This window comes from Tursiops truncatus, chromosome 2, assembly GCF_011762595.2.
Source record: "Tursiops truncatus isolate mTurTru1 chromosome 2, mTurTru1.mat.Y, whole genome shotgun sequence".
In the NCBI taxonomy this organism is placed as follows: Eukaryota; Metazoa; Chordata; class Mammalia; order Artiodactyla; family Delphinidae; genus Tursiops; species Tursiops truncatus.
In genome coordinates, this window is record NC_047035.1 from 15,281,974 (window position 1) to 15,300,044 (window position 18,071).

Consider the following 18,071-nt stretch of genomic DNA (forward strand, 5'->3'; position numbering starts at 1 on the left):
AAGGACAACTGGTGCTTTAAAAAGTAACTGTGTTACCTGTAAACTGGGTTCACCTCTTGGTGGGTGTCGAACCAAAAGACACAATCAAGCCAAAGATTGGGAGAAGGATTTATATTACTTGAAGAAAGTAAGGAGAACACCAGGGACCTTTCCCAAACCAGTGTCTCCCCGAATAGCAAAATTGGGGAAGTTTTAAGATAAGGGCATATATTCATGAAGGGGCTTGGGCAGAAGAGAATTCAGCATAGAATTAGGGCAAAAGTCAACAGAGTCCAAGCTTTAGTTGATTGAAATCACAAGGGTCAGAAAAGGTCAAAATCATCATCCATTAGGTTCCAGTTGATCTGGTAGTTGAGCACTTCTGGCTAATCTTTACCACTGAAACAGGACTGGGAGATTTTACAATTGATTTATTATCTTTGCTATTGATAACAGTCATTTGATTCTGCATTCTTTTGTTTCCTTAAGGTCATTAATTACTGAGACCTGTACAAGGACAAGCAGTGTGGCCAGGCTTAGATCACAAAATGACCTAGGCCAAAAATGACCTGTCAAGGCCGTGCCTGGTTCTCTTTCTCTGGAGACTCACTATTCTATCTGCTTGCAGTTGCTCAGACTTCTGTTTCTATTACTGGTGGGCAAGTTATTCAGAAAGAACTCTTCCTTTGAAAACAACTAAAAATGCTGGTTAAAATGTAAATCACCTTTAAACTGTTCTTTGAACAGTTTAAAGGAACTATCAGACAAGTTGCGAAAAAAAAAGGGAATTTAGGAGCAGTTGTGGGCCAAAGCCACTTTTGCACTGAGGGCATTTTTCTTCCCTTGATTAAACTTGGGCTGTTTATGGCTTTCTACTGGGGCATAGGGGCAGAAGTCAAGACCAGGGCTTGCCCAAGGGGAGTAGTCCAAAACACCATGCTAGAACTATAGATTAGGCTATGAAAAAATATCCCTTGCAGATTTATGTGGGGATGGAGATCTTACTTCTTGTTTCAAGTTTTGATAGCACAGGAAGTAAATAAAGCAGCTTGATGTTATTATTCAAACAACATTAATAGTTCCAATAACTTTACCACAGTGTTGTTTAAAAAACAAAATTCAGCTGAGTAAATTTGAAGACCTAAATGGCTTTATTAAATGATTCATGAATTGGGCAGCATCCCATCTAGAAAGTAGAAAAGTGCTCTGAGGAGCTGTACAAAATGGAAGGTTTTTGAAGGCAGAAAAAGAGTGGGACAAGAAAGTCAAAAACAAAAGAAAGGATTATTTCAGGCAAGGTCACCTTCCTTTGAGGGAGGTGGGGGTTGGGGGTGGGGGTGGGGGGGTGGGGGTGATCAATCTATCATGCACATTACCTCATTACTGTTGATAGGAAATTCCAGACTGATTGATTTAAAATTCCACTCCTGGGAGAAGCTGAAACTGCAGTTAGGTTAGTTATTAAGTTTTGGTTTGTTGATGTGAGGCTTAGCACAAGTGACTCCATTTTGGGCCTGTTGTTTCTTTTCTTTTCTCCCTCCCTCCCTTCCTCCCTTCCTTCCTTCCAACGGTTTCAAATAAGTTCTGCTTTTGCCTTATAATTTTAGGTTGAATTTATTAAGAAACAGTATCAAATGTGCAGCAAAAGCTAATTTCTAAAGCCATTCAGTGTTTAATAATGGTAGTTGAGGGAGTTCCCTGGCAATCCAGTGGTTAAGACTATGTGCTCCTGATGCAGGGGGCACAGGTTTGATCCCTGGTCAGGGAAGTAAGATCCCACATGCCATGCAGCACAGCCAAAAAAAAAAAAAAAAAAAAATAATAATAATAATAATAATAATAATAATAATGGTAGTTGAGGGCAATTTTGATTTAGAAAAATTTCAGTCTCGGCTCTGAGATCAAAATATCATAATAAAACTTTACCATTGCTAAGCCATTAACCTGCTGTGTGGGCAAGTCAGGATTTTTAGCTACTGTTCCTGATAAAAACTCAGAAATAGTAATGGTTAAATCCACTGGAGAAGATGAAGTTCACCATTAACACTATTGGTTCTAAAACACATGATTCAAGTGTGTGTGTGTGTGTGTGTGTGTGCACGCGCAAAATACTTGCAAAAGAATAATACAGTGAATACTCATAGGCTTTAAACAACTTACATTTTTAAGTAAAATTGTAAATTTGTCCAAGCCATTTTTCCCCATACATATTTTTATACCCCAATGTGGTATAAAAATACATTGTATTGGATTATTGCTTTCTCAGTAATGTCTTTGAAAATATTCTAGCCTGTAGTTGTTTCATGCAAACTATTCGTAGAAGCTAATTCTTTATCACTTCAAACTTGCCATTGACTCCTCAAATAAACAACTGAGTTGTATTAGTAACATCTGTTGACTTATCAAGACTCAAAAAAAACCACTCAAAAGTATTTGCCTTGTTTTAAATTAACTGTTGGTGTTATTCCCAACACACTCAACTCTTTAAGCAACTGTTCTTGCCAAAAGGCTAATTGTCTTAAACAAGTTTTTTTTTTGGACACATTTCTTCAGCTACTGCAATCTAAAATGATTTAGTTAATCCATTACCAATAGACAGTTTCTTTGCTTGTCTAACAAATGAGCCACTCAGAAACTTACTTTTGTAAGTAAAACCTCATTCTGCTATAATTTTAAATTTCTGATTTTTCTGACCATTGCTTTCCTGTGAGTTGAAAATATTGTGATGAGTGCTTAGTCTGGTAATGTTAATGTATCTTAGTACTCTGTCATTGCATCATAAACATAATGCATTACCATCTAATTCAATAGCGGTGTAATCCACACTCCACTGTGCCTTAAAAACACAACATTCGAAGTTCACTTTTCTCTTTTTTTTCTCTTGTTTTGACATGATGGGTTTCTGCTGGAAATAAAAAATAATAAAATGCCATGATGTGACAATACACATAGGACTCAGAATTCTATCAGGTTATAATTGTGTCACTGCAATTTGTAGTGCACCAAAGTAGTGCAAGGTGATCTGTGTCACATACCATCTACTGTCTGTTTTGCAAGCACTCAGGTCCACCTCTGTAGTATGAAAGGAGCCATAGACAATATGAACACAAACCAGTGTGGCTGTGTTCCCATAAAAATTGATCTATGGACACTGAAATTTGAATTTCATATAATTTTCTCATGTCTCAAAATGTCATTCTTTGAAAAATGTTTTCAACCATTTAAAAATGTAAAAGCAAGGAGGGGGATCAAGATGGCAGAGTAGGAAGACATGGAGCTCACCTTCCCCCACAAACACGTCAAAAATACATCTACATGTGGAGTAATTCTCATGGAGAACTAACTGGAAACTGACAGAACTCCCATACAACCAAAGCTGCAAGAAGTATTTTCCTATAACTGGGTAGGATGGAAAAAAAAGATATCAGGTCAGGACCTGCACCCCTGGGAAGGATCTGAAAGGAGAAGGTCTGCATGGAAGGACCCTTGCCCTGGAGAGCAAGCAGGTTGAGCTACAATCTGGGCATCCCAGTCCTAAGATACTGCGCAGAGGAGACAAGCCCCCTTACCTTCTGAGAGAACCACTGGGACAGACAGAAGGGCTAGAGCAGCCTAGACTCTACTTGCAAGGAGCGTGCACATGCTGACTTGCCAATAGTCAGGGTGGAGAGAGCCCTGCACTGGTGTCTGCCACCTCACCATACTCCCCAGTCTGAATGGGGCAAACACCCTGGCCCCGCTTGCTCCATACCACAGCCTGGCATGAGATCTGGGCCAACCAGGCTCTGGGAAAAGACGCAGAGACAGACTGTGGGCCTGGGGTGGCGGTGACCCTTGTCAGCACACACAGGAGCATGCAGCAGTTGGTCTCCCAGTGAGAGTGCCCTGTTCCCACTCACTGCACACTGCAGATTAGCGTTAGATCTGGGGCAGACAAGTCCTGGGAGAAGACTGCCACAGAGGCAGCCCATATCTCTGGCAGCAGTGCAGCCTCAATTCCTGCAGCCACAGTACCCTGACCCCCAGCCTACTCCACACTATAGCCTTGTGCTAGATCTGGGATGAACACAACAGAGGAAGGGATGCAACCTCAGCCTGCTTCTAAGTGGAGCCGCAGATGCCTACACAGGCGGCATGTAGGTCCTCTGTGAGTGCACAGGCCTCATTCGCTTCAGCACTCACTTCCTTTGGGGCAGGGCACACACTCAGGGGCAACAGAGCCTGGTCAAGCCCGACCCTCAGGGCTTCTACTCCGACAACTGAGGAGCAGACCCTGTCCCAGACAGGGTGGCAATAGCCATGGAGCAGAGAGGGAGTCCTGCCTTATGCCCTGAACAGGCTTTAGATCCTCCAGCACCAACTGCCACCCCCCTCCCCCCCACCCCCACCCCCTCCCGATCAAGAGGATAATGGCCAGCATACCCTGAGGAAAGATGTGGCTGGCATTCACACCAAAACCAGCCCTTGCACCAAAGGCATTGGACACACATAGTCTGCACAGGGACACTCCCACATAAAAACATCCCTATAAGATTGTAGTCAATAACATTCTCTCCTAAATTCATAGAGACAGAGAAAGTTAAGTAAAATGGAAAGGCAGACAAACTACTCCCAACTGAAAGAACAAGAGCAATTCCCTGAAAGAACAAATAATGAAAGAGAGCTCACCAGTCTACCAGACCCCAAGTTCAAAAAGGTGATAATAAAAATGCTAACTGAATTAAGAAGGATTATTGATAGGAAAGCAGATCACTGTAACAAGGAACTAGAAACCGTAAAGATAAACCAGTCAAAAATAGACAATTCAAAAAAAAAAAAAAAGGACATCTCAATTGCTGAGGTAAAAACCAATTTAGAAGCAACAAATAGCCAACTAAATGACACAGAAGAATGAATAAGTGATCTGGAAGATAGAATAATGGACATCACCCAATCAGAACAGCAGAGAGAAAGACAAATGAAAAGAAAAAAGCAATATATGAGACCTATGGGATAATATAAAATGTGCCAACCTATGCATAATAGGAGTTCCAGAAGGAGAAATGGGAGAGAAGGGGATAGAAAATGTATTTAAAGAAATTATAGCTGAAAACTTCCCAAACCTAAAGAAGGAAACATACACAGGTACAGGAAGCACAGAGGGTCCCAAACAAGATGAACCCAAACAGACCCACATGTAGACATATCATAATTAAAATGGTAAAAGTTAAAGAGAGGGTTCTAAATACAGCAAGAGAAAAACAAAGAGTCCATTACAAGGGAACTTCCATAAAGATAACGCTGATTTCTCTGCAGAAACTTTGCAGGCCAGAGTGGAATAACATGATATATTCAAAGTCCTGAGGGAAAAACCTGCAACCTAGGATACTCTACCCAGCAAGATTATCATTTAGAATAGAAGGAGGGATAAAGAATTTCTCAGACAAGCAAAAATTAGAAGATTTCAGCAATACTACACCTATCCTGAAAGAAATATTGAAGGAGCTTCTCTAAATAGAAAAGAAGCAAGAATCTATAGGAAAGGCAATATATAGTAAGGATTGAAGGTCGCTTAAATGAGCAAGATGTAGATGAAAAAACAGTAAAAAAAAATTGTATAAGTGATTATGATTATAATAAACAGTAAAATAAAAGGATGAAAATGTAAAATAGAACATCAAAATTATGAAATGTGGGGGAGGGGAATATAAAATGTAGATCTTGTGTAATGTGTTTGAACTTGAATGACTGTCAGTTTAAAGCAATTAGATATAGTTATAAGTCAACACACTAGAACACTGTGGTAACCGCAAATCAAAAACACGTAATAGGGGGACTTCGCTGGCAGTCCAGTGGTTAAGACTTCACCTTCCAATGCAGGGGGCCCGGTTTCAATCCCTGGTCAGGGAACTAGATCCCACATGCATGCCACAACTAAGAGTTCACATTGCCACAGCTAAGGAGGCTGCATGCCACAACTAAGGAGCCCATGTGCCACAACTAAGGAGCCAGCAAGCCACAACTAAGGAGCCCACCTGCTGCAACTAGGTAGCCCACGTGCTGCAACTAAGGACCAGGCAGGCTGCAACTAAGGAGCCTGCCTGCTGAAACTAAGAACCGGTGCAACCAAATAAATAAATAGAAAGATAAAGAAGGGCATTGTATAGTGATAAAGGAATCAGTACAAGAGGAGAATATTATACTCATTAACATACATGCTCCCAATATAGGAGCACCTACATATATAAAACAAATACAGACATAAAGGGAGAAAGTGACAATAACACAATAATAGTAGGAGACTTTAACACTCCACTGACATCAATGGACAGATCATCCAGACAGAAAATTAATAAGGCAACAGAGGTCCTAAATGATGTAGTAGATTAGTTGGACTTAATTAATATCTACAGGACACTACATCCAAAAAAGAGTACACTTTCTTTCCAGTTGTGCATGGAATGTTCTTTAGGATGGACCACACATTAGGTCAGAAAACAAGCCTCAGTAAATTTAAGAGAATAGAAATTATTTCAAGCATTTTTTCTGACCCCAACAGTATGAAACTAGAAATCAACCACAGAATGAAAAACAGGAAAAGAACAACCACTTGGATACTAAACAACATGCTACTAAAAATCCAATGCGTCAATAATGAAATCAAAGAAGAAATCATAAAATACTTAGAGACAAACAAAAATGAAAACACAGCTTTACAGAATCTATGGATGCAGCAAAAACAGTTCTAGGAGGGAAGTTCATAGTGATACAGGCCTTATTCAAGAAACAGGAAAAATCTCAAACAACCTAACCTACCAACTAAAAGAATTGGAAAAAGAACAAACAAAACCCAATGTCAGCAGAAGGAAGGAAATAATAAAGATCAGAGAGGAAATAAATAGAGATCAAAAAACCAATAGATCAATAAAACCAAGAGCTGGTATTTTGAAAAGATGAACAAAATTGACAGACCTCCAGGCAGACTCACCAAGAAGAAAAGAGGATCCAACTAAACAAATAAGAAATGAAAGAGGAGAAATAACAACTGATACCACAGAACTACTAAAAAATCATAAGAGCATACTATGAACAGTTACATGCCAACAAATTGGACAACCTAGAAGAAATGGACAAGTTTCTAGAAGCATAACTGCTATAACTGAATCAAGAAGAAACACATAATTTGAACATACCAATCACTAGAAGTGAGATAGAATCTGTAGTAAAAACAAAAACAAAAAAACAGCCTCCCTGCAAACCAAAGTCTAGGACCAGATGGCTTCACTGGGGAATTCTACCAAACATACAAAGAATTTATACCTGTCCTTCTCAAATTATTCCAAAAAATTGAAGAGAAGGGAACATTCCCAAATTAATTCTGTGGGGCAACCATCACCCAGATACCAAAACCAGACAGAGACACTACAGAAAAAAAATTACCAGTCGATAATCTTTGATGAATACAGATGCAAAAATCCTCAACAAAATATTAGCAAACCGAATCCAGCAATACATTAAGGGGATCATACACCATGATCAAATTGGATTCATTCCAGGGTCACAAGGATAGTTCAGCATACTCAAATTAATCATTGTGATGCACTATATTAACAAAAGAAAAGACAAAAACCACGTGATCAACTCAACAGATGCAGAAAAAGCATTTAAAAAAATTCAGTATCCTTTCATGATAAAAACTCTTACCAAAGTGGGTATAGAGGGAACGTATCTCAACATAATAAAAGCTGCTTATGACAAGCCTACAGCCAATGTAATACTCAACAGTGAAAAGCTAAATGCTTTCCCACTAAATTCAAAAACAAGACAAGGATGCCCAATCTCACCACTTCTATTCAACATAGTATTGGAAGTCCTAGCCACAGAAATCAGACAAGAAAAAGAAATGAGGTATCCAAATTATAAAGGAAGAGATAAAACTGTAACTATTTGGAAATGACATGATACTCTACATAGAGAACCCTGAAGTCTTCACACAAAAACTATTAGAACTAATAAATGAATTTATCATGGTAGCAGGATACAAGATTAATATACAGAAATCTGTTGCATTTCTTTATACTAATAATGAAATATCAGAAAGAATTTTTTTTAAATTCCATTTAAAATCACATCAAAGAAAAAATAACTAGGAATAAGCTTAACGGAGGAGGTGAAAGACCTATGCACTGAAAACTACAAAATATTGAAAAAGGAAATTGAAGATGATTCAAAGAAATGGAAAAATATACCATGCTTTTGGATTGGAAAAATTAATATTGTTAAAAATGTCCATACGACCCAAAGCAATCTACAGATTAAATGCAATCCCTATCAAAATACCTATGACATTTTTCACAGAACTAGAACAACTAATCCTAAAATGTATATGGAACCACAAAAGATCCAGAATTGCCAAAGAAATCCTGAGAAAAAAAGAACAAAGCTGGAGGTATAATTCTTTCAGACTTCAGACTATACTACAAAGCTGCAGTAATCAAAACAGCATGCAATTGACACAAAAACAGACATACAGATCAATGGAATCGAATAGAGAACCCAGGAATAAACTATGCACCTGTGGTTGATCTACAACAAAGGAGACAAGAATATACAATGGAGGAAAGATAATCTCTTCAACAGGTGATGTTAGGAAAGCTGGACAGCTGCATGTAAATTAATAAAATTAGAACATTCCCGGACAACATATACAAAAATAAATTCAAAATGGTTTAAAAACCTAAGTGTAAGACACGATACCATAAAACTCCTAGAAGAGAACATAGGCATAACATTCTCTGACATAAATCAGAGAATTTTCTCTGTTTTCTACTGAGCCCACGGGCCGCAACTACTGAAGCCTGAGCACCTAGAGCCTGTGCTCCACAACAAGAGAAGCCACTGTGATGAGAAGCCCTTGCACCACAACGAAGAGCAGCCCCTGCTCACTGCAACTAGAGAAAGCCCGTGTGCAGCAACAAAGACCCAATGCAGCCAAAAATAAATAAATAAATTTATTTTGATAAATTTAATAAATAAATAATAAATAAAATAAATAACTAAAATAAAATTATTTATTAATAAATAAATTTATTTATTTACTTAAAAAAAAGAAAGAAGTTTACGGTCACCAAAGCAGGTCGGGGGACAAATTAGGAGTATGGTATTACCACATACAAACCACTCTACATAAAATAAACAATAAGAATTTACTCTATAACACAGGGAATTATATTCAATATCTTATAATAACCTATAATGGAATATAATCTGCAAAAAAATAATAACTGAATCACTATGCTGTATACCTGAAACTAACACAATATTGTAAATCAACTATACTTCAATTAAAAAAATGCAAAACCATTCTTAGCTTGTAGACTATACAAAGACAGGCAGTGGGCCCAGTGTGGCCCACAATCTGTGGGCATAGAAAGTCATCAGGAAGTATCATGTTTAATGTTGAAACACTGAAAGTTTTCCTTTAAAATGAGGAAGAAGAAAATGGTGCCCACTTTCACCATTATATTTTTCATTATTTTATTCTTCACCATTATATTCAGCTACAGACTAGAAGTGTTTGTCAGCACAGTGAGCCTAAATATATATATATGTGTATATATATATGTATATGTATATGTGTGTATATGTGTATATATTTTCAATAGATGTATATATATATATAGAGAGAGAGAGAGAGATTTTTGAATAGAAAGGAAGAAACAACTGTCATTTGCAGGTGTTATAATTGTATATGTAGAGAATTAAAAGGAAAATACAGAGAAATTGTTGGAATTAAAAAGAGAATTTAGCAAAATTCCTAGATATAGAAACAATATACAAAATCATAGAAAACAGCAAAAAAACCCAGAATTTTTAAAAATAAGATACTGCTATAAAATGTTTAAAAATATACTTAGTTTTGCTGATCTTTTCCTAACCTTTGAGAGTAGATGCTCGTTCATTAAGTTGTAGCCTTTATTTTGATAATATCTGCATTTAAATTTCTCCCTAAGTACTATTTCAGCTATATCCCACAAGTTTTGATATGAAATACTTCTGTTGTAATTTACTTCTAAAATGTTACTAGTTTTCATTAGAATTTTGGTCTTTGTCCTTTATGTTATTTGGAAGTGTAATACTTAACTTTCAAACAATGGGCATTTTTTACTTCTTGTTACAGTTTTCTAACATTAGGGTCTGGAAAAGACTAAATTTGCATAATCTGAAGTGTTATTCTTAAAAGACTAAATATGGTATATACCATACACCACTATACTATATATGTATCTCGCCTTTAACCAGGGTAGAAATCATCCACCTAAAATGAATGATTGGAAAAAATTAATGTTATTACATCGTCTTAAAAATAAAAGATTCTGGTATTCTGCCCACCGCTCCCACAGTAGGAGCTGGTTCTGAGGACTCGCCTTTAGAGAGTAATGTGATGTTGAGAGCACCTGGACCGGAGACTCTGCTTCATTATCTTCAAGGCAAGAAGAGGCAGCATGACAGTGGCCCTGTTGGTAGAGGACTTGATTTGGCACCCGAGTCTACTTCTTACACCCTGTGTACCTGGGGCAAGTTTTCTGGTTGCTCTCAACTTCAGTTTCCTCATCTGGCTAATTGGGAGTACAGGGCCCCAGCTCATCCTCCCACAGCCCCCAGTGAGGAAGGCAGAAGAATATTCCTAGAGCTGGGGAGAGAGCAACGTTCTGCAGAGCCAGACAGCTCAGAAACAGTCAAACTTTTCTCTAGGCCAAAAGGTCAGAATCAGAAAAGTCTGAATGAAAAATTCTGGACCAGAAATTCTGAGGTGCAGGCCCAGCAACCTGTGTTTTCACAAGCCCTCCAAGTGGTTCTGATGCCCTAAAAATTGAGAGTCACTGATCCAATCCATTTTGTTGCTTTGCTCCATATTCGGCTGAGTCCAAAATAGCCGTATGGCTGACAAGGTCTTGGTGCTCTGGCTGGCTGTCAGACCTGAGCTTCGGAGGTGGGAGAGCCGAGTTCAGGACATTGGACCACCAGAGACCTCCTGGCCCCATGTAATATCATTTGGCAAGAGCTCTCCCAGAGATCTCCGTCTCAACGATAAGACCCAGCTCCACCCAACAACCAGCAAGCTACAGTGCTGGACACCCCATGCCAAACAACTAGCAAGACAGGAACACAACCCCACCCATTAGCAGGGAGGCTGCCTAAAATTATAAGTTCATAGACACCCCAAAACACACTGCCGGACACAGCCCTGCACACCAGAGAGACAAGATCCAGCCTCATCCATCAGAACACAGGCACCAGTCCACTTCACCAGGAAGCCTACACAAGCCACTGAACCATCCTCATCCATTGGGGGCAGACATCAAAAACAATGGGAACTACAAACCCGCAGCCTGCAAAAATGAGACCCCAAACACAGTAAGTTAAGCAAAATGAGAAGACAGAGAAATATACAGCAGATAAAGGAGCAAGGTAGAAACCCACCAGAACAAACAACTGAAGAGAAAATAGGCAGTCTACCTGAAAAAGAAATCAGAGTAATGATAGTAAAGATGATCCAAAATCTTGGAAATAGAATGGAGAAAATACAGGAAATGTTTAACAAGGACCTAGAAAAACTAAAGAGCAAACAAACAATGATGAACAAAACAATAAATGAAATTAAAAATTCTCTAGAAGGAATCAATAGCAGAATAACTGAGGCAGAAGAACGGGTAAGTGACCTAAAAGATAAAATAGTGGAAATAACTACTGCAGAGCAGAATTAAGAAAAAAGAATGAAAAGAAATGAGGACAGTCTCAGAGACCTCTGGGACAACATTAAATGCAACAACATTCGAATTATAGGGGGTCCCAGAAGAAAAGAAAAAGAAAGGGACTGAGAAAATATTTGAAGAGATTATAGTTGAAAACTTCCCTAATATGGGAAAGGAAATAGTCAATCAAGTCCAATAGGTGCAGTGAGTCCCATACAGGATAAACCCAGGGAGAAACATGCACCTCAATACATAAGACAAGAAACATATTAATCAAATTATCAAAAATTAAATACAAAGAAAAATTAAAAACAGCAAGGGAAAATCAACAATTAACATACAAGGGAATCCCCATAAGGTTAACAACTGATCTTTCAGCAGAAACTCTGAAAGCCAGAAGGGAGTGGCAGGACATATTTAAAGTGATGAAAGGGAAAAACCTACAACCAAGATTACTCTACTCAGCAAGGATCTCATTCAGGTTCAACAGAGAAATTAAAATCTTTACAGACAAGCAAAAGCTAAGAGAATTCAGCACCACAAAACCAGCTCTACAACAAATGCTAAAGGAACTTCTCTAGGCAGGAAACACAAGAGAAGGAAAAGACTTACAATAAAAACCCAGAACAATTAAGAAAATGGTAATAGGAACATACATATCAGTAATTACCTTCAATGAAAATGGATTAAGTGTTCCAACCAAAAGACACAGACTGGCTGAATGGATACAAAAACAAGACCCATATATATGGTGACGACAAGAGACCCACTTCAGACCTATCAGACCCACTTCAGACCTGATCAATGAATTTGGTGAAGTAGCAGGATACACAATTAATACACAGAAATTTCTTTCATTCCTATACACTAATGATGAAAATCTGGAAGAGAAATTAAGGAAACACTCCCATTTACCCTTGCAACAGAAAGAATAAAATATATAGGAATAAACCTACCTAAGGAGACAAAAGACCTGTATGCCGAAAACTATAAGGTAGTGATGAAAGAAATTAAAGGTGATACAAACAGATGGAGATACACCATGTTCTTGGATTAGAAGAATCAGTATTGTGAAAATGACTGTACTACCCAAATCAATCTACAGATTCAATGCAATCCCTATCAAACTACCACTGGCATTTTTCACAGAATTAGAACAAAAATTTCACAGTTTCTGTGGAAACACAGAAGACCCTGAATAGCCAAAGCAATCTTGAGGTAGAAAAACGGAGCAGGAGGAATCAGGCTCCCTGACTTCAGGCTATACTACAAAGCCACAGTAATCAAGACAGTATGGTAGTGGCACAAAAACAGAAATATAGATGAATGGAACAGGATAGAAAGCCCAGAGATAAACCCACGCACATATGGTCACCTTATCTTTGATAAAGGAGGCAAGAATACACAATGGCAAATGACAGCCTCTTCAATAAGTGGTGCTGGGACAACTGGACAACTACATGTAAAAGAATGAAATTAGAACACTCCCTAGCACCATACACAAAAATGAACTCAAAATGGATTAAAGACTTAAATGTAAGGCCAGGCACTATAAAACTCTTAGGGGAAAACATAGGCAGGACACTCTATGACATAAATCACAGCAAGATCCTTTTTGGCCCACTTCCTGGAGAAATGGAAATAAAACCAAACATAAACAAATGGGACCTAATGAAACTTAAAAGCTTTTGCACAGCAAAGGAAACCATAAACAAGACGAAAACACCACCCTCAGAATGGGATAAAATATTTGCAAACGAAGCAACTTACAAAGCAGTAATCTCCAAAATATACAAGCAGTTCATGTAGCTAAATCTCAAAAAAACAAAAAGCCCAATCGAAAAATGGGCAGAAGACCTAAATAGACATTTCTCCAAAGCAGATATACAGATTGCCAACAAACACAAGAAAGGATGCTCCACATTAGTAATCATTAGAGAAATGCAAATCAAAACTACAATGAGGTATCACCTCACCCCGGTCAGAATGGCCATCATCAAAAAATCTACAAACAGTAAATGCGTGAGAGGGTGTGGAGAAAAGGGAACCCTCTTGCACTGTTGGTGGGAATGTAAATTGATACAGCCACTATGGAGAACAGTATGGAGGTTCCTCAAAAACCTAAAAATAGAACTACCATATGACCCAGTAATCCCACTACTGGGCATATACCCTGAGAAAACCATAATTCAAAACCATAATTCAATGTTCATTGCAGCTCTATTTACAATAGCCAGGACATGGAAGCAACCTAAGTGTCCATCGACAGATGAATGGATAAAGGAGATGTGGCATATATATACAATGGAATATTACTCAGCCATAGAAAGAAACGAAATTGAGTTATTTGTAGTGAGGTGGATGGACCTAGAGACTGCCATACAGAGTGAAGTAAGTCAGAAAGAGAAAAACAAATACCATATGCTAACACATATATATGGAATCTAAAAAAAGAAAATGGTTCTGAAGAACCTAGGGGCCGGACAGGAATAAAGATGCAGACGTAGAAAATGGACTTGAGGACATGGGGAGAGGGAAGGGTAAGCTGGGATGAAGTGAGAGAGTGGCCTTGACATATATACACTACCAAATGTAAAATAGGTAGTGGGAAGCAGCTGCATAGCACAGGGAAATCAGCTCAGTGCATTGTGACCACCTAGAAGGGTGGGATAGGGAGGGTGGGAGGGAGATGCAAGAGGGAGGGAATATGGGGATATATGTATACATGTAGCTGATACGCTTTGTTATACAGCAGAAACTAACACAACAATGTAAAGCAATTATGTTCCAATAAAGATGTTAAAGTAAATAAATAAATAAAAGATTCTATTAACCCTTGTCATTTTAAGCATTAAGAGTACTTCTGTTTCGTAGATAAGAATTCCCAGCCACAAGCATACAGTTAAAAATCTAGGTTTATCTTGCCTTCTTAAAATGAAATTATTATTTTAACCAACAGTTTTTTCATAGAGTCTATCATTTTTTAAGCATATGTTAGTTAACTGTTCTTTTATTTTAATTAAATGTTACAGGATATGGAGCCTAGTTGATCATGCACTAATAGCAAGGTGTAATATGGAAGAACCAATTCGTTGTGCAGCTGTAAATGTAGATGGGATCCATCTTGCCCTTGGAATGAAGGATGGCTCATTCACTGTACTTAGAGTAAGGTATGTAATAGGGTAGAAGTAGAAAGAGAGAGTAAATTCTGTTAAGTGAGATAGAGTGCATAGTACTTATTTTTACCCATTTCCTTTAACCCCCCTCCCTTCTTATTAACATACATTTTCTCAAATATTAGTTTCATTAAGTATAAAAAATATGTTTTTAAAAATGGCTTTGTCAGAAAATTAAGTTAACTCAAAACCCTTGGTTTGGGGGATTAAGAATGCTTAGTAGATTAATGACTAAAATTTTGAGTTAAATTTGGGTCTTGATTTCCATTTCTTGGTAGTATTGATTTTCAGTAATGATCTTCTGACATAGAAGAGGGAGAATGAGACCTTGAAACTGTTAAAAATGAGTGAATGGTTTTGTTGTCATTTGCAGATCTATGCTTTGAAAAACATGCCTGCATCTCTCCCTTTGTTTGGGTAATTAGAAAAGTTTAAAGAATTTGTTAAAGCAGTTAGCATCTTTTGTTGGATTGTAGATATGTTGGATTATTGCATTCAGTTGAATTCTATACAGCCACTTAAAAATTTGCTGTAGATCCACACGTGTTCACGATAAGTATCTATGAAATTTTCCACATCCAGTTTAATGAATCATAGGGCCATCCACCCAGTTGCCCAATCCAGAAACCATTGATTCATTTCTCTCCTTTGTCTCTCATGTCTAGTTAATCACTAAATTCTGGAGAACCTAATTCCTGAATAGCTCTCAAATTAATCTACTTCCTTCCACTCTCACCACTGTACTCTTTTATAAACTTTTGCCATGTCTTACCTGGATTGGTGGAATAGCATCTCAGCTGGTCTCCTTACCTCCTATTTTGCTTCCTCAAGTCCTTTTTAACACTCTACAGTTATAGTGATGCCTTTAAAACACATTTGTTTGCATCCCTCGTCTTTCTAAAGTATGATAAAAGCATCGCACTGTCCTTAGGATGAAGTTCATAATTCTTAACATAGCATATCCTGCCCATCTCTCTAGCCTATTTCTTTCTACTGCAGTCTCTTTCTTTTAGCATGTATAAAACATCTTTCATTTTTTCAGATACATCATGTTCTCTTGTACTTCTGAGCTGCTATAGATATGACTCTTCTTTCTGGGACAGGTTTCTATAATGAGATATGCTGAGATTTTTCTCTTAATCTAATTTTTTATTGTGATAAAACATACATAATATAAAATTTACCATTTTAAACATTTTTAAGTGTAAAACTCAGTGTCATTAAGTACATTTGGGTTGTTTTACAACCAAGAATTTAAGATGCATGTAAAACACCTGGGAATTTCTGTCAGATAGTTGGTATGCATTAAAAATAGTGATTGTTATTTTTTCGTTTGTACATTTACTTGTCCTTTCAATTATTGTATGCAAGAAACTGGGTGAATAAATTATCTCTAATAAGTCAGTATTTTAGCAACTCAAAAATATTCTTTTTTGGGGGTAAGTGAGGCATGCGTCACACAGCTTGCGCGATCTCAGTTCCCTGACCAGGGATTGAACTCTGGGCCATGGCAGTGAAAGCCTGGAATCCTAACCAATAGGCCACCAGGGAACTCCCTCAAAAATATTCCTAATCCTTCTTAATTTACCTGGTCACTGTTTCTTCTTGGTTCGCTGTGTATATTCTCTGTATCATAGAGCAGAATTTATAAGTATAGCAGTAGTAAAGTGCCCTCACAGGAGTGGTTATGTTATGATTAGAGGAACATAGCATAGATTAGAAACTAACACACTGATTCTTAAATTGGGGTACAAGGTGATGTGCCAGGGCAAAATCATATAACTTCTTAGAACGTCTCTTTTTCTTGTGATAAAAATGTTAAATAATTTTATATTAAAACAAACACTAATATCATGGAGTCAAATGAAAAATTGCAAATATTTTTCAAATTAGAAGATACATATGAATACATATAAAACTTTGGTGGTGGGCTGCATGGTATTATCAACATCAAACTCTTCAGAGGCGCTAATTCATTCTCATAAGTAATTAGGGAGACTTCAGTGGAAGAGCTTGGTGAGCATGGTTAATAAATTATGCTGAAGATGGAGTAAGGTTTCCTGCAGTGTATGGGGTAGACTTTAGTTGTAAAAATATTAACGTTGCCATTTTAGATTCTACCAGTCTTTAGCCAGTTGTCTTTTCTGACAGTGTCACTGCTGAGTTATATCAACTTTAAAAGGATTAGGACAGTTTTTCCCCTAACTAATCACACATTCATTTAATTTTTTTCAACATATTTATATTTTGTCTGCCTCATTTCATGGGAGTAATAAGTTCTGAAAGTTGTTTCCTGGCTTTCAAAAAGTAACTCTTTTATGTCCATTATTTTTTCACATCGAAGGTGTTTTTGTCTCTCTGCCCCAACCAAGAGCACTATTAAAACATGCTCAAATATGTCTTATCTTAAAATTCCTACCTCGAGCCTGAGGCCCTCTTTGGTTATATCACATCTCTACTCTCTTCTCTTTCACAGTAAAAATCTCAAAAACCTGCCTATTTTACTATCTCTCTTTCCTTCCAATTAACTTATCAACTTTCTACCCCCATTCCAATATAGCTTTTGCCTTCATCTTTAAATTGGAAAACCCTCACTAATAGTGCCCTGTAACTAAAACCAGGAGATATTTTTCAGTTCTCATCTAAATTGATTCTCAGCAGTAAATTTGACCCCTTGAACAACTTGCTCCTTCTCAAAACATGCTCTTCCCTGGCTTTAGATGTTAATTCTCTTTGTCTTTGCAGCCTCTGGCTCCATTTTCTTTATATGCTAATTATCTTCTGTCTACCCAGTAAAATTGAAGTCCCTCAAAGCTCAGAGTCTAGGCTTTCTGCTCTTTTTTACTCTGTATTTTCTCACTAGGTAATCGCATCCTGCCTGTAGCTTCAGTTACTACCCATAGCATGATGATCCCAGATGCATAGTTCTAGCCCTGTTATCACCTCTAAACTCCAGTCATGCATATTCAGTTGCTTATTTAACATCACTTGGGTATCTCAAAGACATCTGCAATTCAGCATGTCCAAAGCTGAACCCAGCATCCCCCCTCCCAAACTGATCTTCTGTCTCTGGGCCCTATTCTGTCCATGTTCTTGTATAAGCCAAAAACCTAGGCATTATCATAGATACCTCTCTCTCTCTAACCACCATTTTTTTTTTTTTTTACATCTTTATTGGAGT

General features: G+C 37.7%; 1 protein-coding gene across 4 annotated transcripts in view; it reads left to right on the plus strand.

Annotated features, from left to right (window-relative positions):
- The window catches only part of EML5 (EMAP like 5), a 162,643-nt gene that overhangs the window by 49,140 nt on the left and 95,432 nt on the right, over nucleotides 1-18,071 (plus strand). For all 4 annotated transcript variants that reach the window (XM_019919245.3, XM_073800143.1, XM_019919251.3 and 1 more), the window contains exon 8: nucleotides 14,747-14,884. In XM_019919245.3, coding sequence (XP_019774804.1) covers nucleotides 14,747-14,884 — 138 coding nt within the window. The remainder of the gene's footprint in view (nucleotides 1-14,746; nucleotides 14,885-18,071) is intronic.